The 27,253-nt window shown below is 44.4% G+C and overlaps 1 protein-coding gene and 1 long non-coding RNA gene across 8 annotated transcripts in view; one reads left to right on the top strand and one right to left on the bottom strand.

The window, feature by feature from the left end:
• SYN3 (synapsin III) overlaps positions 1 to 27,253 on the bottom strand; it is a 452,538-nt gene that overhangs the window by 387,380 nt on the left and 37,905 nt on the right. For all 4 annotated transcript variants that reach the window (XM_049115333.1, XM_025461487.3, XM_049115335.1 and 1 more), the window contains one exon: positions 10,516 to 10,573. In XM_049115333.1, the coding sequence (XP_048971290.1) occupies positions 10,516 to 10,573 (58 nt within the window). The remainder of the gene's footprint in view (positions 1 to 10,515; positions 10,574 to 27,253) is intronic.
• Positions 1 to 27,253, top strand: part of LOC112668956 (uncharacterized) — a 64,557-nt gene that overhangs the window by 22,397 nt on the left and 14,907 nt on the right. For 2 of the 4 annotated variants that reach the window (XR_003141972.3, XR_003141970.3), the window contains exon 1: positions 24,125 to 24,264. The exons of 1 other annotated variant lie outside the window; for it this stretch is intronic. This is a non-coding gene — a long non-coding RNA (uncharacterized LOC112668956). Of the gene's footprint in view, positions 1 to 24,108; positions 24,265 to 27,253 lie in introns of those variants that run through there. One more of the 4 variants, XR_003141969.3, reaches the window with a different exon arrangement.

Genomic DNA, 27,253 nt, shown 5'->3' with positions numbered 1-27,253 from the left:
CCCGAAGAGATTGTTCTGTTTCTTTTCCAGCTTTATCTCCCACTCCCACTCCTCATGCACCCTATACTCCAGTCATTTTCCCCACATGTGACAAGCTGAAATTTAAAGTATGTTCTTGAGCTGGGAGACCTGGTATTCACATCTGCCTCCTTTGCAGCCTGATGCAAAGCTAATTCTTTTCCCCAAATCCCAACCAAGTATTAACCTCTCCATGAAGCATTTCCTAAGAATGTCCCAAGGCAACGGTGGCAATCCCTCTTCTGTGCTCACTAAGGTTTGCACAGGTCTCTAATGTATTACAGTCACTCCCCCCAAATATCTATCTTTCCACCAGAAGGAGCATACCGTGAGAGCGGAAGGCTGTCATTAAGGCCAAATACAGAGCAGGTGCTCAGTAAGTGTTTTCTTGAATTAAGAAGCAGGCTGAGAGAAGTCAAGTTCTGTTTATTTTTTTAATACACACCACTCAAGAAGTTAAAGGGTTATTAAGTTCTCCTTCAGAACTGCTGCTTAATTTCCACTGGAGACACATTTATCTATGATAAATGTGATAGAGCAGAGCAGATATTGATGGAGGGAGATGGCATCAAGGACAGGAAAATTATCAGAGTAGGTAGAGGCTATGATACCATGAGCCAGCTTTCCCAGCACAAGAAGATGGACTTGCTCTCGTTCTCATGGAACCTTTCTTCTCATCTTTGATTAAGTGGCTAATGAGTAGTATAGCCAAACCAGGGAGGTAGGCCATGAAGAACTATCCAAGTGGCAAAGCAGTCCCTGTTGCATTTAGGATCAGCAGGGCTCATCCAACCATAGTCTCAATCTTCCTCCAGCCCTCATTATTTGGAGCTTGCCTCGGCCATTAGCTGTGGCTCAGAATCCATCCTAGCACCCCTGCCTTCACAAGGAGAAGGCATCTTGTGGGTAAATGTGGAAAACATGGACTTCCTGACTACAGAATTAGATTAACTTGTTTGCTACCAAAACCATCAGAAGACACTAATAGTTTCTTAAATGGGGAAGATAAATGATAACATTGACAAGTGGAGACATGTAGTAGGAAAAAGGGTGATATGGGAGTTGGGAGCCAGGGGTCTCTACATGGAACTACAATAATTTGATGTGTGTGCTAGGTCTACTCACTTCCCTGCTCTGAACCTCAGCTATTAAACATGCAGGTTGGATTAGATGATTTCCAAGGTCCCTTTCTGGCCCTACCCTACTATGACTGTACCACACTATCCATTCATTCACACATTCACTCAACAAACATTTATTGAATACCTTGACCAGGACCTATACTATCTGCTATCAAGGAAAAGTTAGAAGTTTGCACCAGATGCCAGTTGAACACCATATGTTTGGGGAAATATGATTAGAAATATATGTAAATAATAAAAACACACACATAAACATGAATGTTTTATATTTCTTATCCACCCCTAACTATACAACAAACTTCTTTAAGCATGAATTATATCCTTTCCATTTCTGAATAATCCCAGAGACTGAAACATGGGTTTAGCAATTCTGTAGGTATATCTTGTGGTTATTATTATTACTATTATTATTTTCATCTTACATTTGAGGACACTGAAGCACAGAGAAGTCAGGTTACTTGCTCAAGGTCACTTAGGGAGTGGCAGGGCTGGGATTCAAACCCTGGTCTGACTCCAGAGTCAGGGCTATTATAGTCTTAATATAGTCTGAAGTGTACCACTACACTTAGAGACAAATAGTAAATATTTATTTTTGAGGAAAACAAAGAACAAACAGAACTGTTAACAGGAGGACTATCCAGCAATAAGCCAGAAACATCAAATGATGGGTAAGAGCCACCGGGGTTAGCAAGAAAAGGAGGAGTCTTTTGCTAGAAGGACACCTCCTAAGAAATTGTAATTTATCCAGCAGATCAAAAGAGTAAGGTAAGATAGGAATTGACGGTGGGATTATGTGCTTGAGGAACCTGATCCAAGAGGGGAACTGAAAAAGAGCTTAATGAAGACAAATTCAAAACTCAACATATACTCTACTAGATCTACTTTGGTTAAGCAGGCCCCTGATGTCAGCTGGACTTAGGTTCAGATCCCAGCGGCAGCACATTCTTACCAGCTGTGTGACCCAGGCTGGGCAATTTATCTAAGCTCTTGGAGCCTCAGCTTCCTCAGCAATAGGCACATCATGTGGGATGAGTTAAGGCACTGGACGCACTTAACATGGCACCCAGCATACAGAAAATGTTCAATCAAAGTTAACCACCATCACCATTGCTATTGTTTCTCCATTTCTCTGTTGTCTTCTTAAATTAGTGGGCCTAAAGATAGAGCCAGGATGGTGATTAACTCACCCACATTCATAATGCCATGGTTAAGAAAAGACACACTTGCTCCTCTAATGAGTTATGTTTCAGCTAATATGCCCTAGTGTCCCACCTGCTTTTTTCATTCCCCCAGCTGGTTCTTAGATTTGAAAAGAAAAAGGCCTCCATGGAGACCTGCACGCTTTTAAAAATAATACAAAACAGAATGTCTGAGGTCAGGGTAAGCCAAGCCAAACAAATAAATCTTGCAGGATTGTGTTAACAAAACAAGGCTTAGTGGATCAGAGCGGGTAGAGTTCTGCCGGACTCAGCCCTGCAGAGAAACGCCAAGCTCTGGTGAATTTCAAACACAAGAAGGTCAAATAGGAAGAGCAAATTATGAAGTACTTCAGTGTTCAGCATCAATGCTTAAGCTGAAACCAGGAGGACATTCTGTGCACGCTGGACACCAGAACCCATGGGTCAATTACAGTCCTAGAAATCCACATCAGAAGGGTCTTATAGATCATCTATACAACCTCTATGGAGGGCGATCTGGCAATAGCTATCAGGATCCTAAGTGTACACTCATAGTGGGAGGTATACTCTGAGATAGACACCAGCCTGTGGGGGGCTTACTAGGGAGTGCTCTGGGTATCACCACTATCAGATGAGAAGAAAATGGAAAGCAGCAGCACTGGGCAGAAGGAGAAGTTAGACTGCACTGCTACCTCAGCAAAGGCCTCTGTCAATTCCACAAAGAGCTCTGAAGCTGGGATGGGCCTTCAGAGTTGTCCCAAATTGGGGTAAATGGGCAAGGTCTTTGCATTGCCCGGTCATTGAATGAAGCTGCCATCAGGAAAGAGAGGTGAGCTTGGGCAAGGCAGCTGTCCTCATCTGGGCCACTTCCAGAAGAGAGCTAACTGCTGAGGGTGGAAGAGAGCTAATTGCTGAGGGTGGTAGCAATGCCAGCAGCTGCAGAAAGCCCTGTATTCCAGGTGCGTGACAGCACTCATGGCATGCGTTGCTCTTAGAACCAGTTGTTCTAATTCTAGGAAGGAATCCTATGGGTATGCTAACAGACGTCTGCAATGACACAGGTTTGGCATTATTTGTTATAGTAAAATTATGGAATATAAATTACTGGATATCCATATGACGGTGCTCCGGGCAATCATTAACAAGAATGAGGCAGCTCTGCACATACTCTCATGGAAGAAACAACCAGTATATTAAGTGAGAAGTCAGGGTTCAGAACAGTACAGGTATGTAGAAGGGTATGTGTGGACCTTGAACAGCTAAAAGAATGGACTGTGCTGCTCACTGTTGATTGCCACTCAGTCCCACACCCATCCCTCTTTCCTGCACTATGGGGGCTGAAAGCCTAAAGCTACACATCCCAGATGCTTTTGCCACATGGTTTCAGTTAATTTCTAACAATGGGAGCCATTTATGCAAGAGTTCAGGTTAAGAAGGAGATAGCAATTGTTCTGCTTCTGGTGGTAGCTACAGAAGCTTCACTGACAGCCTCTGCAGATAGAGCAGATTGGTGGCGATTCCTGCAGCGCAGTGGGAGGGCAGACTCATGGCTCTCCACTGGCCATGGTGGTAGTGACAACAGCAGCAGTGAATGTAGGGCTGCTGTGGTTCTGGGTAATATGATTTTCCCTTTTGAACCATTTGTAACTAATCTTCCCATTAAGTCTTCTTCCGAAATACCTACAATGATTTCTGTTTTTCAAACCAACTACTATTTATGAAAAACAAAGGAAAATACACATACACATATATTTGGTATTGCATTTAAAACCTCTCTAGAAAGTTGCCCAAGGAATTAGTGATAATGGTTAAATGAAGTTCATGGATGGTTAAGGAAAACAGATTAGTAGGGGCAAAGTTGAAGTGAACTTTTCATTAGATACCATTTTTAATCTTTTCAACTTTTGCTATTTGTATATATTATCTTTACCCCAAAAATAAATAAAAGAGAAAAAAAACAAAGGTTATCTCCAATTAGGTACCCAAATTTCCTATGAAATATTCACTACATTCATCAACCCAGTTTCTACTGGAACTCTGCATCTACCAAGGGGCGTGGCCCATTTATCATTACTTAGTACTGCTTCATAGTTTCTGTTCATACCAAGTTGAAATCCATGTTCTTGCAGGATAGTACTATTAGCCTGAACTGTAACCCCAGTGAGACAATCTGGGGTGGTTTTTCCAGCACACTCACACATGACACTTTTATCACTCATTTCAGATTAGCTATGGAACCTTTCTGAGCCTCATTTTCTTCATCTGCCAAACAGGGAGCATCATAGCAACCATCTCCAAGGGTTGTGGTGAGGCCGGAATAAGATTATGGATGTGACTTAACCAACACATTCGATTATGGCTCTAAATACCTGCACCACTGGCAGAAAAATGCAGTGGATAATATAGGAGGGCCTTGAAGTCAGACTGCCTGGGTTCAAAGACAAGCTCCTGCCAATTTTAAGTTGGGCAACCTTGGGAAAGCCACTTACTCCCTCTGAGTCTCAGATTCTTTAAGATGGAGGCAATGACAATGCTCATTCAACAATGAAAAACATCTAGCCTGATCTTGTAAGTGCTTAACATATGGTAACTGTTACCATTTTCACCTACTTTATTCAGGTAGTAGACACTACACAGAGTAGATGGGATCCTCTGAAAGACCTTTGTCTCTGGACTAAACATCTTCAGTTCCTTATACTGATACCCTTTGCTCACAGATGTCAGATTCCCCTGACTCCAATCACTCTTTTCACAAGGCATTCTGTGGAATACCCCCTTATGATGTGACATCAAAACTGGACCTGTCCCTAGCGTCTGACCAGGACAGTATAGGTGTGTAGGGGTGTAAGGGTGTGCGTGTGTGTGTGTGTGTGCATGTGTGTTTATGTACCAGCACCTTCCCGGATTCTAAATGCTGTACTTTGATAACACAGCCTAAAGAGGTATCAGGTTTTGGGAGAATAGCAACCATAACTATAGTTTATTGAGCATCTAACATATGTGCCAGAAATTACGCTAAGCATATAACTTACACTGACTCATATAATCGACACAGTAACTCTAGGGGATAGAAATTATTACTCTCATTTTTCAGATGACAAAACGTGCATATAAATGTTATAAATAGAAGGCCAACACAAAAAAATATGGTAGAGCTGAGATCCACCTCTGGTCCCTCCTACTCTGAAGTCACAATCTTAACCTCCACATTAGACTTCCTCTACAGATATTAAGAATTTGTTCAAATCTTAGGTCTTTTCTTTCCTCTTGTGATTTTTTTAAAGATTATTTATTTATTTATTCATTCATGAGAGAGAGAGAGAGAGAGAGAGAGAGAGAGAGGTAGAGAGAGAAGCAGAGAGAGAAGCTGGCTCCAAGCAGGGAGCCCGATGCGGAACTCAATCCCGGGACTCCAGGATCACGCCCTGGGCCCAAGGCAGACGCTAAACCGCTGAGCCACCCAGGAATCCCCTTCCCCCTCCTTGTGATTTTAATAAGCAAAGTCTCCCTAATCTTGCTCCTCTTCAGCTGAGTTTTTCCATAGGGCCTTATATCACAACCTCCTTCAATTCGCTTGTATCAGGCTTAGCATGGCATATTCTCTCTCTTATTCAGCTTCAAGTCATCAGCAAATATAATTTGACAAGTCTCAATTAAGTAGAAGAATAAAGCCAAGGGCTCTGCTATTACATGTATTTCTCTCAAGGTGTATCTCTATCAAGTAATCATTTCCTAATGGGGGTAATGTTCAACTTGTTACCAATTCACTGATCTGAATTAACATCCAACTTCTATTTCTCTATCTTGTTGACAACTACTTCTTGAAATATCACATGATCTTTATGGTCAATATAACATCTACAGCAAAGATTCATTCTAAGAAAGGTTGACCCATTGAGAACTGTGGATAGAAAGCTGAAGTGGGCATGCAAAATTATATACATGATGGTTTTGAGTGTTTAAACTATTTTATTTAAATTTAAATTCAATTAACCAACATATAGTACATCTATTAGTTTCAGATGTAGACTTCAGTAATTCATCAGCTGCATATAACACCCAGCGCTCATCACATCACATGCCCTCCTATCATCTGGTACCCCAACCCCCACACCCACCACCCCTCCAGCAACCCTCAGTTTGTTTCCTACAGTTAAGAGTTTCTTATGGTTTGTCTCCCTCTCTGATTTCTTCCCATTCAATCGCACTATTAGGCATTTACCCAAAGATACAAATCTACTAATGATATGATGGGGCACCTGCACCCCAATGTTTATAGCGGCAATGTCCACAATAGCCAAACTATGATAAGAGTGTTTACATATGTTGAGGAAAAAAAATCCTACCTTTGCTTCCCTAAGACATCTGAGTTGAGGAAATATATAAAGAGCAGAAGGTGAATAGCAGTTGCATCAAGAACCTTTCCTGGGATCTGCACACATCGACCTAACCCTATTGCAACTCCAATATCACAGGGGGAGCAGGACTCCAAGGGCATTCATATGTAAATCTGTGGCTTGTCCAGCTTCCTCCATTGGAGCCAAGGTCAGATGCTTCACCTTCTTGTCTTTCCCTCCATCTGTTAGAGCAGGACACTGTCATTGCTTATGCCTTGGTACCTCTATTATCACTGAGGAAAGACTGACCATTGTAATCGTAGTCTTTTATTAGAGAGGAAAGAAGTCCAAGGCTCTGTCCGAACAAGTCCTAGTCTGCTCATCTCTCAGAACTGAGTCTATTCAATATTAATCCATTCATCAACCTCATTGTTTAGTCCCATTGAGGGGTGACTTGTACCTATGGAGAAAAAGACCCTCTGCTCAAATATAAACAGAAAAGAACTTGACAGGTCAACCACCCTGGCCCAAACGTCTTAGACCCTCCAAGGACACTGCTGTGAGGTCCCACAGAGTCAATAGGGCATTCTGGGTAATGGAATGAAACATGATGCAGCCCCCACACACACACACACCTCCCCAGCCTCCCCAGGGTTTCTTGATTCCTGGCTCTGTAAGTGCTGAGGCAAGCAGTTTTTGAACTTGGGGGGAAGAGGGTGGAGAGAAGAGGCGGAGGCTTCCTCTAGGCCAACCACAACTAACTCATTTGCTCTGTCCAGCAAAACCCAGACAGTGCAATTATCTGGTTAATTTGGCCCTTAGTTGGGAGACAGACTTCCAAAATGTGAGTCCAGCTCAGACTAAACAGTGGCTTCCATCCTAAGACTTTTCCTCAGTGTGAGAGGATACGTGTGAGATTCCTGGGGGGTTGCTTATGTGACCCAACCATTCATCCAGATGGGAAAAAAACAATCATTTCAGACTCTAAGATGAGTTTAGGAAGGCATGTCTTTCAGGGAAAAATGCCCAAATAACCTGCTATTTGGCTAATTTGCCTTCTGGCTTCTATGGAGGGGCGTGGCTAGAAATCAGGATGATGCTAAATAAGCCAATGTTTTCCAGTATGACTGTAGCCTTCATTGATTGGCTGAGTGTCCCCAGAGCCGAGTGAGTTATTCTTAGGGCAATTCCCAATGATGCTCCTACTTATAGATTTTATACCCATAAGCTGGGCTAGGGGCATCATTGAGATAAATGGGTAAAATTAAAACATGTCTCTGGGGTTTTCATGAATGGGATGAGACAGGGCTGGCTGAACTGGCAACTGAGCATTTACCAGATGGTTTATGAAAAAAACAGATTTTTGAGGGGGATTAAGAAGCAATGATTTATCTCCCTTGGAAACTGACAAGTAGCCTGGAATCTGTGGAATCTATCAGTCATTCATTCTGCAAATATTTCTTTAGTTCTAGTATGTGCCAGGCCGTGTGCTACTTAACAAAGTGAGATCCAAACAGTCATGGTCCTTATGCTCATGCAAATAATCCCACAGCTAAATATATGGATAAGGGCTAAGAAGGCCAAATTGGGTGCTATGATAGGGAATAACCAAGTTAGCGGATTTAGATCAAGGTATGAAAGGAAGAGTCCTTGAGGAACGGATTTAAAAGCTAACACTTTAGTGGCCTTAAGTGGCTCAGTCAGTTGAGTGTCTGCCTTCTGCTCAGGTCATGATTTCAAGGTCCTGGGATCAAGCCCACACCGAGCCCCACATTGGGCTCCCGGCTCAGTGGGGAGTCTGTTTCTCTCCTCTCTCTACCCTTCCCCTCTGCTCATGCTGTCTTTCTCTCTCTCTCTCAAATAAATAAAACCTTTTTTTAAAAGAAGCTAACACTTTAAAGAATCTATTTGGTTTTTTAGAAAGATCACTGCAGCTTTAATAATAAAAATAAATTGGAAGTGGGTAAAAAGAGTTAGAAGGCTATTGATGAGAAAGATTGGATGAGAGCTGATGATGGTTCAGCTGAGGATCTAGGTAATGAGGATGGAGAGAAGTGCGTGGACTGGAGACATGGAATGTGAAGTCAACAGGTTCTGGTAGCTGAATGGGTGTAGTGGTGGAGGGAGGCGAAGCATCCAGGAGCCTGTGCAGGTTTCTGACTAATGGGAAGGTAGAGGGTGACACTCTTATTGAGAGAGGTAACTTGGGAGGACAAGTAAGTTGGGGCTAGGAGAAGATGATGTGCCCCATTTTGGAGTCAACCAAACTGGAATCTCACCATTCCACACTCTCTATTCTTCAGCCCCCTTACTTTTGCTCACACTGCTCCATCTCATGTACACTTCATGTGGCTATATCCACTTATTGAAATCCTACCCATCCTCCAAGATGCCCTCTAAATACCACCTCCTCCTTAGAGCCATTCTTACTCCCCATGGCCTCTGCTGCCCTTGGCACTAAGTCTGGACTTCCCTTTCCTGGACTCCACCTGCACTGAGGTTCTGTGAAGACTTATCTTGCCTCCCTTCCTAAACCACAAACTTTTTGGGACAGAGCCTCTGTTTCTATATCCTCCTTTCCCACATATTAGTGAACTAGCAAAGTAGACATTTGACAAATATTTGTTAAGTGAACAAAAATAACCTACTCTTTGCCATGGAAGGAAAACCAGTAGACATTGGACTGACTTGAAAGCCACAGGATCAAATTGAAATTCAAGTTTAAGGTGTTTTAATACTAAGCCAACTCAAATTGGATACTCAGAAAGGCTTTCTGTTCTTCTAACACACTAAACTCAAAGAATGCTAAAAAAAGTCACACCCTCTATTTTCTTATTGCACTTTTCTGACTTCATCTTATAGTAGGGACTTTGTCTATCTTGTTAACTCTTTGTCTTTTATGATGATGATGATGACATCGATGATGATGATAAATGAATAACATTTACTAAGTGCCAGGTGCTATTCCAAATACCTAGAGACTAACTCATTTGATCCTCATAGCCACCCTATGAAATTGATGCTATTATTACCCAATTGTATAGATGAAGAAACTGAGCTGCAAAGACCTTAGTACAGCCCAATCAAAGTTGCAGTTAGTAAGGAGTGGCACTGGGATTCAGACCTAAAGTCTGGCTCCAGAGCCCAGGCTTTGAGCCTTAGCTCTCCTAAGGCTGAGCAGGATGCTTGGCATATACTGAATGAATGGGAGGAGCCCTAGATCTAGAGGTCATAAGTTCTAGTCCCAATTCTGCCACAGATTTCCTATGTAGCCTTGAACAAGTCTGTGTTTCTTTCCCAATAAATGAGGTGCCTGGATGTTGACATTAGAGCCAATATTCATAACTCTTTGAGGTTTTAAATTATTTAATCCCAACAATGATACAAGGAAATTGAGGCATAGAATAATTAGGTTACCTGCCCCATACCGATTAAATGAGAGAGCCAGGATTCAAACCCACTGTGCTCTCTGGCTCCAGTGGTTCCAAGGAGATGCCTTGGGGGCTTTGGGGGAATTGGAGGAAAGTGGAACAGGATGGAGCAGACAGACTTTTGGGTTCCCCGCGCCCATTTCATCAGTTCTCTTGTCTCTACTTGTCTCTATTTTGCACAATGGCCTCCTACTTGAGATTTCCTTTGAAGAAAGGTTCTGCTGCTAAAACAAAAACCATTAAGCTAAATGACTCTGGAATTTAATAAAACTCTCATGTATAAGCCAGGATTTTCTGGTAATCTTGACTCATGGTAGCCACATAACATGAGGATCAAGGCTGCTCCTGGGAATGACTCCCCTGTGGAAAACATCAAGGCGATAGCATAAAAGACCTAGCTCCAACCTACCTGCTCCACTCGGATCTCAATCTCTCCATTCACCTTCTTTCCATGAAAATACTTGGTCCTGTGAAAGAGAGGAAGAAAGCTACTGAGTAAGAGTGCAGACTGCTTTACTGTTTTCTTCCTTCTTCCAAAGGCCTTACTTACCCCAAGAAGTGCATGTCAGACACATCTGTACCTTCATGCTCTCTCCTCCTACCTTGACTGATTTTCTTATTATTTGTATGTACTGTGTGCAAGAAGGGAAAGAATACTGAATGGGAAGATTGGAGCCTCAGGTTCTGGTTCTGCCAGATGGCTGGACCTCCCTTTGCCTCAATTTTATCATATGTAAAAGGAAGATATTAATACCTGCATGACATATTTCTAAGGGTTATTTTAAAGATCAAATGAAATAAAGAATCCTACATAAGTAATGAGAATTATTTTATTATTTTAGTGAGTTACACTCTATATACTTCATGAATTATCTGTCCACCCATTCGTCCATTTGTCAATCTGTCCAATGAAGCAGCCCTCATCTGTCCCTTTATCCAGACAGCCAGCCAGCCAGCCATCCTTCCATCATCTTTCCTCTACACCCCTACTTCTATCTTCTCAGTAAATGGCATCCCATCTACCTACTGCTCAAGGAAGAAACATAGACATCATTTTTGTTCTCTTTCTCTCTCCCCATACCCACTAACTCTATATTCTAATTATTTCCCAAATCCATCCACTTGCCCATTTTTTCTCTATAAGCACCCCAATCTTGGCCCCCTCATCTCTCTTCTCATATCAATTCTCTTTTCATACTCTTCTTTCATAGTACTTATTACAATTATAATTAGTTATAATCAGTAACTGTGTTTAATTCTTCTGTCTCAATATACTATATAACACAGCCTCTTGAGGTAAAGAACAAATACTCTCAACACCTACCAGAGTGCTTAACACACAGTAGGAGCTCAAGTAATATTTGAATGAATAAATGAATGAAGAGATAGATGGGGAAAAAAACCCACTCGTTGAGTATTTACTCTGTGCCAGAAACTGTGCTGTAGGCTTTAACCTATATTGCCTTTCTCCTTTAATGCTTCCAACCACCACCATGAAGAAAGCATTATTATTTCCAACCTATAAAAAAGAAAACCAAAACCCAGAGAGACAAAATGTTTTGCCTAAAGAACTTTATCCTGTTCTTCTAATTCCACATCTATGTTTTTGTTCAACCTTGAAAAATAGCAGCAAATGTTGGGGTACTCTGGGTTTAGACGTCCTCCCACACACAAGGCAAAAGTAATAAAAGTTTCCGTTTGCTCTTTTGGATTTTGGTATGAAGAAACTAACAGTTCTTAGTCATTTGCTGTAAACTGAGCACTGTGTTAAGCATTTCCATAAACCTTTCTAGGGAAGAGACAGCTCTTTATTCCAATACCCATTCTCCCCTTCACAAAGTAAGAGAGTTTATGGATTGGCGCGCGCGCACACACACACACACACACACACACAAGAATGAATATCCCAACTCTATTCAGCTAGGTGTGGTCATGTGATTGAGTTCAAATCAATAATTTGTAAGTAGTCATCTAACAATCTTCTTAGTTTCTTCCCCTATTCTTTTTTCCTGGAACATCCATGTTGCTATTTTTTCAACCTTTCATTTGGAAAGAAAGAATCCTTTCTACAAATTCTCTGACCAAACTTCTGTCTGCCTGCTTCCAAAGAGTTTCTATCTACACTCAGCTGATGACAATGGAGTTCATTTCTTTCCAAGACTGCCCAAATCACTGACTGATAGCTCTAATATTAACATTACTTTTTCTCACAATGTTGACAGACTTAGCTGTCAACTAGGCAAAACTTTAGTGGGATAGGAGCTGTTATTATGACTTGAAAGGAAGATGTGGTCTTTTTTCTTTCAGGCATGGTGTTTGACAAAACATGTGGGCAGTGAGGCTTCATGCAAAGGGAACCTTTCCACCTAGCTTGTGAATTTTATCACAAACCTTTAAAGGTAGCATCAGCAAACTGCAGACACTGGGATAAGTCCACCTCTAATATTTGTGGGGCCTGGGGCAAAAGAACAAATGAAGGCCTATGTATCATATGTCTAATATTTATAATTGATATATAAAGCCAGCAAACATTTAAATAAAACATTTCTGTCTTCCTTCCTTGACAAATACAACTTCATAATGATCTAGAAGGATCAGAATTTAGACTTCGTGGAATTCTTAGGGTTCTACTCAGAACAAGGCAACATGGGGATCGCCATATCTTGGTCTCTACCCTCCTCCCTAATCCTCCTCCCACCCTCCTTTCTGTCCTGCACCACCTAGGCTTTTTGTGCAGGCTCATGGATGGCCCAGCCTATGTGTCATGCTTCATTTCCTCACTCATGCCCCCTCAACTGTGCCTTGGGAGGATTAATCAGGGAACTGGTCTCCAGAGGGCATGGAATTGGGCCAGGGTCCCTTTGGGCAAGGAACTCTAGGGTTCTGTGTATCCAGTGCATGGTCTAAGGTATCATTTACAGGGTCCTGTGCAGAGACCTCCTCCATGGTCAGAAGGGGTACAGCTGGTAAGGGCTGGAATCAGACTTAAGCAAGGTTCCTTCTAGCTTGGGTTTAAAAGAAGTACTAGGTGAGACCTCAGAGGGTAACTAATGAGAACAATCACTGGTACACTTGAAAAAGCAAGACTTGGGCAAAATTTGAGCTCTACAACTCACTCACCACATGTTCTAAGCCAAGGTACTTAACCCCTCTGGGTCATGGTTTTCTCATTTGTCAAGGGTGATAACATCTATAGCCAAGCCTGTAGGGATAAATTCACCTGATTCTCTATGCAACAAGGCAATAGAGTAGCTAACTCAGGGCAACCACATGGATGCAATCCCAGCTCTACCACTTACTGTGCAACCTTGGGTAACTCACTCAACCTCCAACCTCCGTGTGCTTCACTTTCCCCACCTGGAAAGTGGGGTTACTACTAGTAACTAACTCACAGGGTTGCTGTAAAAACTAACCAAGATAAGATACATAAAAGCACTCAGAACAGTTCCTGCACATTCTTAGCTCCAAAGTACACAGCCCAGGGCCTACCACAGAATCAACAACAAAGAACTATTAAATGTTTTCTCTATGCCTGTGGGTATTATGTGGTGGGGATCCACAAATAAAACATAATCTTGCCCTCACAGAGGTTGCAAAACAGAAATGTGATTCACATCACATTGATCTGTTCCATCAGTGCAATGATAATAATAAATAGATGCTGTTGGTATATAAGGCCTGCAAGTACCTTTACATCCTTCCTCCTATTTGACTCTAATATCAACCCTGAGAGAAGAAATGGTAGGGATCAGTCCCCACACGTTCCAGGTGAAGTCTCTGTCAATGACATATAAAATCTCTAAGCGTTATGGTGAGTTAGATCTTAAGCTTCAAGATTTTGGGGATTCTGTTCAGACCCTCTATGTCCTTCATGATCTGGGCCCTGCTGACTTGGCCCATTTCTCCTCTGGTTTTCTGCCCACCTCATGGACATACACAACTTCCTGTGATTCCCCAGCCTCATCCTACATTTGACGCCTCAGAAACTTTGCACAGGCTGTTCTCTCTGCTTAGGATGGCTTCTTGTTCTTCTCTGCCTGGCTGTCTCCAAGATCTTCACTTACCTCCTCCATCAAGTTTTCCCTGAAAGTGCTCCTCCACAATGAGGCTGAGTTAGGGGTTCCTCCTTGGGGTTCCATACAGCATCCTATACTAACAACCATTAAAACACATATCATTCCATGTTGTGATTGCATGGTGTTTGTTTTTACCTTGCACCCACATACCTAGTCTGTGAGCTTCTAGAAACCTGAAACTGTCTCAATGTTCACTGCATCTGGTATCTGGTACAAAGTGCCAGGGCACAACGCACATGTTTAACAAACGTTTGCGCACTGAGTAAATGAACAATGTCTTCCAGGGATAAGTCACAGCATACTCTGTCCTTAAGACACTTTACTGTCATCTACTGGTACACCGCTGTAATACACTTACAATTCTGCACTGATTATGATGTGGGGTCCTTGTACAGCGTCCAACCTGAATGACTGACTGGTAGCCCTCAACTCGATTCTAACCAGAACCCAGAGCACTTTACCCTATAACAATACCACCCAAGCAGCTCTGGCCTTCACAAGGCCTCACCTTCCCAGGAGAAACACTTGTTTTGCCCATCTCTGGAATGTTTACTGCAGAGCCTGGCAGATGGACTCGGGCTAAAGCTGGGGGTCAGGCAGTCCATCCCCCTGCCTGGCTGGGAGTCAGAAGTCTGTCTCCTGACAGGCCACACAGACTGCTGCCTCCTTGCCGGGGGCTCATTCAGGCTTGAGCCGCCTCTGAACAGTTCTGTCTGGCAGAGGGAAGGGTAGGGATGGTTTGGAATTCTAGATGCCTTGGGGGTTGGGGTTGCTGCCTTTGTAACTGCCTGGCTGTTTGACCTCAGGCAAAACTGATGGCCTCACTGTGCCCGAAGGCTGTCTCCCTAATACAGACCTCTTCCTACTGCCCTAATATGTTTATTCTCATAATGAGCTCCCTGAATATCCCAGCCAATCACTCAGGCCTTGGCCTTGGGAAGGGGGTGGGGGAAACTCTTGATTCCAGTAAGCTTCCTTCTCTGTGGGTGGTCTCATATTTTACTGCCACATCAGAGGCACCAGGAAGGAGAATATTATAAAACCAGTGCTGCCTGGGGTGGGAAATCCCAAGTTTGGGGAGGCGGGATGTGGTGTGTGAGAGAGATTTATGAGGAGTGGGTACTGAGTTCTTTCATGGCGACAGCAGGGGCAGAAGGAAGAGGAGAATTAGCACAAACAGGATCCACCTGTGTCCAAGCGGCACCCTCCTAATAAATGTGTCTGGGATGTAGAGTCAATGTGGCTGGGCCTTGGCTATGCCCTTCCCAGGGAGGAGGGATCAGGAATGTTCTGTCTCAGACACAGCCCTCTTTCCACAGGTCACCCCTGTAGGGAGAGGGCGGGCAGGGATGCAGGGAACTGGCCCTAGGAGGGGAGTCTCACGTTTCTGATGTAACATATTGGTTGCTTATTCATGGCCTGGACTTAAGCAGGGGGAGATGGAGTACGGACCATGCAGGAAACCACTGGAGGCAGACATGCTCAAGGCTTTCCCGGTCAGTAAGATGAGGAGAATCACATGGCACCTAGGCTGGATGGAGGTGTGGCAAAAGCAGGACTTTTGAACACAGAGGTCCAATTCAGAGATCCATTCTAGCTCCATTATTTACTTGAAAAATAGCTAATGTGCCTGGCCCCTTCCCACTCCCAGAGGGGATCCTCCAGTTATGGGGCAGCCTCTCCATACCACCTTGCAATTAGGGAACTCCAGTGAATCAGGCAGAGGAAGGACATGGCCAGGCCCCTTGTACCCATATAAAGATCTATGGAGGTAAGAAACTAGAGCTCCACACCACAGAGTATGACAAATGTCCCCTCATTGGCTTCTGACAGTAACAGGAAAGGAGATTTTTATGGGTAGATATGGTCACCATTCACTCCCTTATGTAACCACTATGTACTGAACCTCGTACAGACCAGGCACCCTATTAGGTATAAGGCGAAAAGGCTGACATGGTGCCTGCTCTTGTGGAGCTCATGCTCCCAGAAAAGTCAGAAAACCAACCAGGTAAAAAAGAAATGGTGAGTACTAAGAATAAAATGCACAAAGTGATAGAGGATAAGATGTGGAGAGCAGGGGAGATCTGACTTAGGTTGGTCAGGGAAGGCTTTGGAAGATGCTTAACACATATTTATTGATCATCATTATGGGCCAGGGCCTGCAGGCTCTAAGGAAGCTTATCACCTAACAGGAGGGAGAGACTCATAAATGGACAATGACCACACAGGACATCAGCCCAAAAAAGGTACACCCAGTCTAGTCTAAATGTCAGGGGCTACTTCCCTTGTGAAGTGGCCCAGTTCATCCATCCTTGCATCCAATATTTGGGGCCTCTTCTTTGTCAAGGCCAAGGGCCACCAAGATGAATATGAGAGGGTCTGGCTGTGTGTGTATGTGTGAAAGGCACAGACAAGGGTAAACAAAATGGGTAGCTGCTGGGGGTGCTTAGGGAGGTGATGAATTCTCCTGGGGCATATCCTAAAGGTGTAGAAAAAATGAGCGACAGGCATGGAGCAGAAGACCTAGATTTGAGTTGGCAGCTGGGGCAAATGCTACATGATTTTGGACAAGCCCTTACCTCTTCAACTGTAGAATAAGGACAGGAAGACTACCCACAGGGTTAGCATAAGGCTTAAATGAGGATGCAGATTTGGAGGACTCTGGGAAGCTGCCAAAAATGTGCTAGCAAGTATGCTGCTCACCAGTGGGCTGAAAGATGGAACTTCTCTTTTCCAAGTAAAGAGGTAGGATGGGCACTGCTAGCATTGGAGACAGACTTAGGTCTCATCTAGCTCTGCTGTTTCTTTCCTTATGTTGCTTCAGACAGGCATCAACCTTTCCAAGCCTGTTTCATTTATAAGTGCCCATGAATAATATCCCTGACACATCCTGACACATGGCAGGCATTTAATGTTCATCCCTTTCCCCTCTGACCTTCACCAGGATGGGTAGAGGGCTGAGGCCAGTTGGGTGTGTCCCCGGGGAAGTGACATGTTATTTCTTCTCTAAGAGGAGGAAGTAGCAGTATCTTCCTTGCTCTAAATGGAACTCCTGCTTCATGTCTAGCATAATGGAAACCTGCCTTGACTACTCCCTGGGATCTCCTCTTTCTCCCCAGTACAGGCCTTTAGGGCAAACAAAGTCATCTGCCACCCACTCTCCATGACTACAGATATCAGGCTAGAATGTCATCTCAGTCTTTACCCCTTTCCTTACCAGAGACACTACACTGTGTCACCCTCATTCCTATAAATATCTGAAAGTCCACAATCTTTATGACACAAAGGAGTTTGTTAACATTTAGAAAGCTAAGCCATTCACTTAGCAAACATTTAATGAGCATCTACTAAGAGTCCAACCTGGGGAAATGCCCATGGGAAAGGTAATATACTGAAAGGTAATTCATACAAGGTGCAAGTGACTAATATCTGGTCATTCCAGAAAAGGGATTTAGATGGTATAAGGAGGATGAGAAGGGGACCATGAGAATATCGAATGTTTGATTTAGAAAGGGGGTGTGGGCCCTGTCAAGGTGTAAAGGACAGGGAACAGAAGAAAAAGGCTGAGAAAAGTTATTTTCTATCCTTCCTTCCCTCCCTCCTGTCCTTCCTTCCTCCCTCCCTCTATCCATCCACCCATTTATCCATCCATCTGTCCATCCATTCATCCATCCATCCATCCATCCATCCATCCACCCACCCACCCATCCATCCATCTATACAACTACTTATCCATTCATTCATCCACTCATCTATCCAAGGTTCACTCTGTGCCCAGCATTGTGCTAGACCTTAGGTATTGCACTAAACAAAAGAGTACATATCATCTAGCTGGGAGACAGACCCAGAAGAAGGGCTAGACTGCATTATTCATCCTGACTCCTGTCTTCTTTATCAGAAGCTACCAACTGGTAAACTTCATGAAGTCCACAGTCTTAATTTGGACTTAAATTTTATACTTATAATTTCAAAATAGTAAATTCATATAAAAAATTAAGATTTCTGGCTGCCCTTGAAAAATCAATGATTTGGCAACACCAGCCTTTTACTCCTGCATGGTAACAACTGAGTGAGTGAATTGCAGCTGCTACCTTCAGAAGGGACACCAGTTCTCACACCTAACACAGTCTCCAACGCGCCATCATTTTGCTGAAGCTGAAACCAAGTGGGCAGATACCATTTGTCATAAAGCATGTATTGTTGTTTTCCTTATAGCAGGGAAATATTTCTCTATGCCTGTGCCTTTTCCTACCACCTGCCCCTTCAGTCACTGGCCATCCTGCCTGGAAGTAGTGGCACAGGCAATTCCTAAGTTAACGAAGTCCTGTAAAGCTGGCAATTAGCTCAGTGCAAATCTTCAGGAAACCCGCATCCTTACCCTTCCTGAAGATCCAAGGTGGGAGGTCAGGAGAATGGACACAAAGCACCATCCTCTCTCTTGCCATCACAGACAGCATCCCTCCTGCCAAGGAAACACATCCTAGGCAGGCTTCCACAGGCCCCAGGAGAAGAGACATTCTGTAATGAGGCTGGCATCTGCCCAGTGACCTGCCTCCCCCAGGGCAAGGCTGTCATGAGGTGAGGTGAAGTCTGTAGACTCCAGCACTGGAACACCTATTGCTAAGAAAGCCATGCATGGCATCTGAGGGACTACACTGAAAAGGTCATTCAGAGGACCTGGGCAAGACAACCACATTTTGGAGGGAGAGGAGAGATTCACAAGGTAAACAGCTGAACTCTTCAGAGAAAAGCAAGGCAAGACCAGAGAAGTTACTGAGACATAAAGGCAGAGAGGAAAAAACACAAAGCTTTAGGCTCAAACCTCCTGAAAAGGCTATAGGTCAATCCCTTTATACTCAGGGCTCTTCTGCAACATTTTCCCCAAATGGCCAGCCCAGTACCTGAACGTGCAAATGATGAGAGGCTCACTCCCAATGGGCAGCCCACTTGATCTTTGGATGACTTTCCCATTCTATATATTGAACTGAAACAGATCTTCTGCTTAGGTGGCCCCACTGTTCCTGGCTCTACCAGTTGGGAGCCACATGAAAAGAAGTCTTCTAACTTAATGGTTTCTAAACTTGGCTCGTCATCATTTAAAAACAATACAGTTTCCCAAGCTCCACTCTAGATATTTTGATTCAGTGGTTCTAAGGGCACATGGCAGTGTGGCCTGTCCTGTACCAATCCAGCAACAGCACCTCCATTTGCATTTGCATTGAAGAAACCAAACAGTTCTCCAGCACATGGTCTTGGTCGGACTGTCCCAGGACACACTGTGGAACCAGCCAGGTTTGTTCTTCCCCAGGAATTTGATTTGTGAGCAGAAGGCACATGGCTGGAGGGAAGCAGGAGGTGACTTCTCTAGAGAAGGCTGCCCACAAGTCCCAGCCTCCTAGATCCCAGTGGAGCCCTGGGTCCTGGTCTCTCCGAGACTTTGGTCTTCATATTTTCTTTTGCTTCTGTGAGCCTACCACATTCAATATATCCCCATTTTGACTAAGTCAGCCAAAGTCTATTTCTTTTTCTTGCAAACAAAGAACTCTTCCTAATATAGAAGGTGCCTGGGAATCTGAATGTTGTTCTGATAGAAACAGTCTTTTGGGGAATGTGATCTTAGTCTGTCATCATTAGACCAATGAGGAAACTGAGGACCAGAGAGAACAGTGACTCCACTAAGATCCAGCATCAGCAGAGAAGGGAGTAATCCAGAAGAAAAAGCATCTATCAAATTTCTCCCCACATTCCCTTCTGCTCAAAGACATTTCCCCCAGATTTTCTAGCCAGTTTCAGAGGGTGAAGACTCTACCAGGGGAGAGACAGCTCTTCACTGTTCCCCTACCCCCCCACCTCCTGCTTCTCTCCCTGAAAGAGCTGGGTAGGAAGCAGCAGGGGCACCAGGCCTCAGGATTGGACAGCAGGAAGACCTCACGGAGAGAGGTCAGCACTTGAAAAATTCCTCAAGTCAAAGGGCTTGGGGCTTGGGTGCCACACAAGGCCCTCACTGTGTGCGCACATTGTCTCCCTGATAAAAGGGGCCGGGCCTGGGAAAACGGAGCCTGTCTCCAGGCGACTAGGCAGGCTGCTGGGGAATGCCCAAGGCCCCTCCCCTTCCCCAGCACCAGGGCCAGGGCCAGGGAGGCAAGGGGGAGGGGCAGGAGAGCAGGCCAGGTGCCCAGATTGGGAGGGATAAGTCCAGAAGTCCAGAGCCACTCTAGGTGGTGTTGGGTGGCCTATGTGAGTTGGTGAATGAAGTGAGGAGGAAGGTGACATTAGGCCTTTCCTTTCTCCCTCTCCCTTCCACCCCTACATTCCCCCACTGGCAACAGCCAGGGCCTGCCTTGTTCAAGGAAAGGTTTAGGGGTAGAGGAAGTGGTGGGGGTATATGTAAGGATTTTGTTTCCCAAAGCCACGTCTCTTCAACAGGTTGGTGCATGTCTCTGCTGTGAGCACCCCCAAGTGAGTCTAGGGGGGACCAACCCAGGCCTTCGTCTTCTCATCCTCACAGTAGAGTGCCTGCCAGCTTACCAGCATCCAGCTATCCCTCCTCCAGGGCTTCTGGAAGACAGCCCTTGAGCCTATCCAACTGAACTGAGAAGCATGCCAAGTGGCTTCCTTCCCCCTGGCTTCCAGCACCATTATATTCATCAGCAATTAGTAATTGCAATTAATTGTTAGTACAGTTACCATTTCAGTGCCTGTTATGACAAGTTAAGCCCCTGTACCAGCCCTAGCCAAGCCATCATCTCTAATCTTTGCAATGACCCTTCACAAAAGATATACCATCATCCCGTCTCACAGGTGAAGAATGTGAGGTTCAGAGGTCAGACTTCCCAAGGTCACACAGTGAGAAGGAGAAGAGACCCAGGCAGTAGGCCGTGGGACTCTCTACTAGTTTTGCTTCCTCCCTGCTGGTAATTAACAGTCCTCAGTCCTTGTCATGGGAGGGGAAAGCTGCCCTTCAAGAATGGGATCAATGTGGGGGCCTGCTTTGGTTCTCCAACCAAAAGGCAAGGAAGTGCAAAGGGAGCCTCTCACTGGGACTGTGTTACCAGGGCCGAGATGTGGCAACTCTCTCTGTTGCCATCCCCCATAAATAGATTATCTAGATAAAATACAGGTCACCCAATTAAATTTGAATTTTGGATAAACCGACAACTCTTAACCGACAACGTGTTAAGTATATATTATAAGTCTATACCAAATATTGCATGAGATAAACTGATTCATTATTTATCTAAGTATTAACTGAGGATCTTGTACTTTTCTTTTTTTTTTTTTTTTCTGAATCCAGCAACCCTACCCCAAAGGTACTGCAGGTGACACCAGCTCTGAGTCCAAACACCCCCTGTAGGTGGCACAATGGAAAGCAAAATATCCTGGTCACCATGGGGCCAATTAGGCCCACTGCAAGGCTTCGAGGGGCCTGTCAAGATGCCCTGAAGCCCTCATGCCTTCAGTCAAAGCAACCTTTGGCAGTTCAGCCCCTCAAGTGGAAGCTGGAGCCTTTGAGTTCCCAGCTGTACAAAAAGGAAGGGGAGCCTTGGGCATAGCATGTGGACCTTAGGTAGTCTTCTCGAGTTCCATGGCAGTTGTGTTCTCTGAGAGAGACTCTCCCCAGGGCATCCTCAATCCTGAACTCTTCCTTAACAGTAATATCAGCCTTTGGCAAGAGCATCTATTTGCTAATTGAAGCATTCATGTATCCTGCCTTACCTTGTGCCAGGTACTATGCTAGCCTCTGAGAATATGGTGTTCAAACAAAGGAACCCTAAGCTCTACCCTCCTGGAGCTTATGCTCTGACACAGGACCACAGCACAGGCAAACAAACTGCACATATGGAACAACACTTGTGAGGGGAAGGTACAATGTGCTCTCACTGGAGGCTTTAACAGTTCTGCGAGCTTCGTGGAATGGCAAGAGTAGTGGCATTATGGTCCCCACTTTACAGATAAGGAAACTGAGGCTCAGAAAGGTAAAGTAGGGCAGCCCGGGTGGCTCAGTGGTTTAGTGCCACCTCCCGCCCAGGGTGTGGTCCTGGAGTCCTGGGATGGAGTCCCACATCAAGCTCCCTGCATGGAGCCTACTTCTCCCTCTGCCTGTGTCTCTGCCTCTCTCTCTCTCTCTCTCTCTCTGTGTGTGTGTGTATCTCTCATAAATAAATAAATAAAATCTTAAAAAAAAAAGAAAGAAAGAAAGAAAAGAAAGGTAAAGCAGCTTGGCCAAGACCACAGAGTTGGTGGATGGCAAAGCTGGGGCTTCAACCCTGACCTGCAGCCTGCCAGCCCCAAGCTCTCTGCATTTCATCTTCCTTCCCATTTTAACTCCCGTAGGCATCATGTCTGAAATGTGCTAGGAAATTACACATTTAACATGGGAACACAGCAGGAGAAAGCAGAAAAGATCCTGTTGGAACCTTAAAAAGAAGATAATAACCCAAAGGCAGTTTCTATGAAGGATCCAATTCCCAAACCTGAGATCACGAGTGTCTGGATGGATATAGGAACTCCTTTTCCTCCTGGCACCAGATCGTTCCAGCTGCCCACGGGACTCCAGTAGGGTGGGGCTGCCTGGCTTGAGGTGGGGCACTTTCCTCTGAGGGTGAGGTCACTGGGATCCTGTGCTTGGCCACAGTGCTGTTACATGGAGTCCTGCCACCCGGTCTCCTCCCATTACTCTCAGACACTGGGTGTGTGTGGGTGTGTGTGTACATGTGCGAGCCTCCTGAGCAGGCAGGCTCTGCAGGCCAGAGGCTTCACACAGCACAGAAGGGCCTATGCTCAGGTAGGAGGGGTAAAAATGCAGAGAGAACAGGGGTGTCCAGAATGGTCTGAGCTGGGTCCCCGATGCCACTGACATCTGTTTCAATTTTGGGCTCAGAGCCTCAGTTTTCCTTATTTCTAAAATGGGAATAGTAAAAGTACTCCATATAGTTGTTGGGGGGATTGAATTAGAAAACTATGAAAACTACTTAGCACAATGTCTGGTGGTGGAAAGTACACAAATGTTTGCCACATGACAATGATGAAAACATGACCCCAACCCCAAATTGCTCATAGTTTATTCATTTGGGTGTTTATTCATTTTTTTAACCAAGACTTCTTAATATCTACATCTTGCCAAACACTGAAGTCCTCTGTGAGGGTTACCAGGAGCTGTGGTGCCAGAAATTCCTTTTAAGAAGCTGGTCCTGTTCAAGTCCCAGCCTAGCCACCCAACAGTTCTTTGAGCAGGGGTATGGTCTCTGTGTTCTGCTTCCTTGCCTGTACTATGCCCCCTGGGCATCTCAGGAAGTACCTACGACCAGTGCTGTGTTGGCAGATGATTAATAACCAGTAGTCTGGGGGAGAACTGAAAGCCCTGTGTTTTGTAGCATTTGCCAATTTCTGTGGTGTAAATACTTTCATGTGAATACTGTGACTTTCTGTTGGATTAAGAATGAGATGAGAGGGGAAAAAAGGATTTCAGAATGTCCAAATTCACTCCTTAGTTTCATTGTCACCACACCTACCTGTCCTTACCAATAACTCATCACTTCCGAAGTCACTCATTCAATCAACAGACATTTCCTAATTAACTGCCTGCCCTGTTGTAGGTGCTGAGATACAAAGACACCATCTGGGAGTGGGTGGGGTGAGTGGTGGTGGGAACATAAATTATCATACAGCATCTCTTGGTGAATCTAGAAATGCACCAGATGGTTTAATGGGTATCACCGATCATTATTTGGTAGGACAGTGTCCTGATACACTCCAGCCTGGAAGGGCAGTAGGAGAGGAGTGTTTCAAACCAAGAATACTTTTTTCATTTCCTCCCCAACAAATAAAAGAAAAAAGAAACATAGAGAAGCGTGGAGAATTGAAGGGAAGGTAACAATAGATCATTGTTGAAATGGAATAGCAGACATTCTGGGAACAAGGCCATGGGTGAGGTAAGAGGAGAGGAGAGCCAGAGTTCCACAGGCCACTGGAGGGAGGGGTTGGGGGCAAAGGCTTAGCTGCTTCTATCACCTCACCCCAACCCCGCTCCTCAACTCCATCCAGGCTCTGAAGATCTTGTAGGTAAAATCATGAGCAGACAGGTAAATCCAACCCAAACTCAATTATAAGCAATCTTTTTGTTTGTTTGTTTTTTGGTCACATTCAGTGTTTGATTTCAAAATTAAATCTGGGGTTCTGGTACATTCTGTGGGTAATAATAAAACTTTGTGCCAACTTTCTTTTAATGATCTTGAATAGCAGCTCATAGTTACCCTCACATACTGGAAAATAAAGAGCCAAGATTTTATACCTAGGTGAGTAAAAACAGAAACCCCTCAACTATATGTATTACATTGCTGACTCCTAAGGTAAGGCAGTTTTCAGGCCCCATTATACCCATTAAAAGTTATCCTCATTGGACTGGAGTGGAGGCAATGACATATGCTAACTGAACACTGACCGTGTTTTGAGCACCAGAGATATAAGGAAGAACAAGACATGGGCCTTGTTTTGGCAGAAAAGACAGCCACCTAGCAGCCAATGATAATGCAGTGTGAAATTACGGTAGCACAATGACATATGTTTAAATCGTATAAAGGAGGTGGTTGTTAGCACTGCTGGCAGGGTAGAGCATGCCAGGGAAGACTTCACAGAAGAAGTGACACCTGAGCAGGCTTTTAAAGGATGAATGGACATTGGACAAGTGAACAAGATAGGGAAGGGTATTCCAGGTAGCAGGGAGCAGAATGTGCTAAGGCAAGTGTGTTTGAGAAGTACAGGTTGTTTGTTATTCCTGCAGAATAAATATACACAGGAAGTGGAGCCAGAGACAGAATTAGAGGGAGGCAGGCAAGCTGATGACTGAATCTGAACTTGAGGGCAATGATGCAGCAACAGAGGGTTATAACTAGGGGTGCACGATGGGAGCAAACTGATCAAGTCTGTGTTTCAAAAAGATGACTCTTTTGTGGTAACATGGGAGGTAACCAAGAGGTCAAGACTGGAGGTCTGAGACCAGTGAGGCTGCTAGAAGTTTCTAGGCAGGAGAATGAGTAGACAAATAGTAGGGCTGAAAAATACTGAGCTTGAAATCCATTTATTTATTTCTCCTTTCCCTTGTGGTTCTCAAGACTGACTGATCTCCCCTAATCCCAGAGGACACCAACCTAAGTTCAGACCTACTACTGAGCTGGTCCAAAGTTCCCCAAACGCCACTGCTCTAGCCAGGCTCACCTCCAGGGCCAACTCCAAAAGGTGATCTTACAAAGTTCAGCCATGAGTTGTTTACCTCAGCAAAGGTTACTTTGGGGCCCTCTGTTTCTCCTCCAAGGATGAAAAGTCAGGTCACTGGGCAGGTATCAGATAGTCCTTGGGGGGCCCACACTGGTTCAGAGGATCTGCAAGCTGGCCCCATTAGGAGGGAGAGGATGGGGGTTTCCCCACAAACTCCCTCACCACAAGGAAACTTGACTCTGCAGGCAGGTCTAGGACCCAGAATGGGAAGACAGAGGATCTGGGGCTGAGAAGGAAAAAAGGGAGCAGCATTGTTCCTGGTGGGTTCACTCTCAGTCCAGACAGTGGCTATCTCCCCCTTCATTATCATCTCAAAGGGCGGTAAAAAGGGGGCCCTGTGAGCTGGCTTCTCCCCTTTAGCAACTTCTTCCTCTCAGGAGACAGTTTGCACAATGGAGGAGGGGCTGGGCGGGGGCTGACCAAGGCAGCCCAGGCTCTGCCAAAGCCGCCTGGGACAGTGGGGTTGGCTCGCCACCTGCTGGCGGCTCCTGGTGGCAGGGACCAGCATCCTTCAGGAACTCTGCAAAGGAAGACTGGGATTCTCAGGCTGCCTGCATAGATCTGGAGAAAGCTGGGAATGTATTGAGATTCAGAGAATATAGGAAGTTGGAGAAGAATCTAGGATGGAGTCCTGCAGGAAAAGCTGATGTGCCTGCAGGCAGGAAGTCTCTATCACAAATGTCCAATGGATGCAGAGGCAGCTCCCAGGTAAGTTAATGAGTGTTAGTTTCTCCCTTCTCCCTGTTCTTACCCACTGAGGGGCAAGAAAAAGACTGCTGTTTTTGAGACCTGATTGAAGTGTAAGTATAAAAGGCATGATTGAAAAACACCAGGAGACATTCCTCTGGCCAAAATCATGTCACTCATCAGTATGCACAGCCTGTAATTCATCCATTAGTCATGCTTGTGGATTAGAGATGGAAGATCCAAGTCAAAATTTAAATGTTACCTGGATGGGTGAAATAGCTGATGGGTATTAAGGAGTGCACTTGTTGTGATGAGCAGTGAATGATGTATGGAAGTACTAAATCACTATATTGTACACCTAAAACTAATATAACACTGTATGTTAACTAACTGGAATTTAAATAAAAACTTTTTAAAATAATAAATAAATATTACTTGAGTGAGGCCATTCATTGCATTTCAACCTCATTTACTGTGCCCCTACACCATACTACTTACCACATGGACATCAGGAGGACAGATTAATAAGACCCAACTTTATCACTCAGGAGCTAACAGGTCCGAATGATTAATAGAAAACTCTGTACAACAGGATAAATCCTAATCCACTCTGCCCATTATTGGGGATGAAGAGATTAAATAAACATGCCCATGAGGGGCTGTCATCAAGATGATTAATGTTGCAAAGAAGGTCACAAATAGTCTCCAATAGTAACTCACACCTAAGTATCACCTACTGTCTACTTGACACATCCTAAGCACTTTTATATTAACCCAGATTTTAACCCAATTACATACATTAACTCTACAAGGTAGGTACTATTTTATTCACATTTAGGTACAGTAACTTGCAAAGGTCAATTAGATACAATGGGGTAGAGATGGGATCTGAACCCAGACAGCTTAGCTCTGAAGTCTGTGTTCCTCACCATTGTACTGTGCTGTCATTTATCAGCTCAGCCTCCACACAGGAAAGTAACTTTCCTGACAAACAGGTTTTTAAATAACACCCCCCCCAACCACTACCACCATATCATGGCAAACCCTGACTAAGCCAAAGATAACACAGCAGAGAATGCTCAAAATCAAGGTCAAGCACTGGGTTAAAAA

This window comes from Canis lupus, chromosome 10, assembly GCF_003254725.2.
Source record: "Canis lupus dingo isolate Sandy chromosome 10, ASM325472v2, whole genome shotgun sequence".
In the NCBI taxonomy this organism is placed as follows: Eukaryota; Metazoa; Chordata; class Mammalia; order Carnivora; family Canidae; genus Canis; species Canis lupus.
This window is presented reverse-complemented; position numbering and strand designations above follow the sequence as displayed.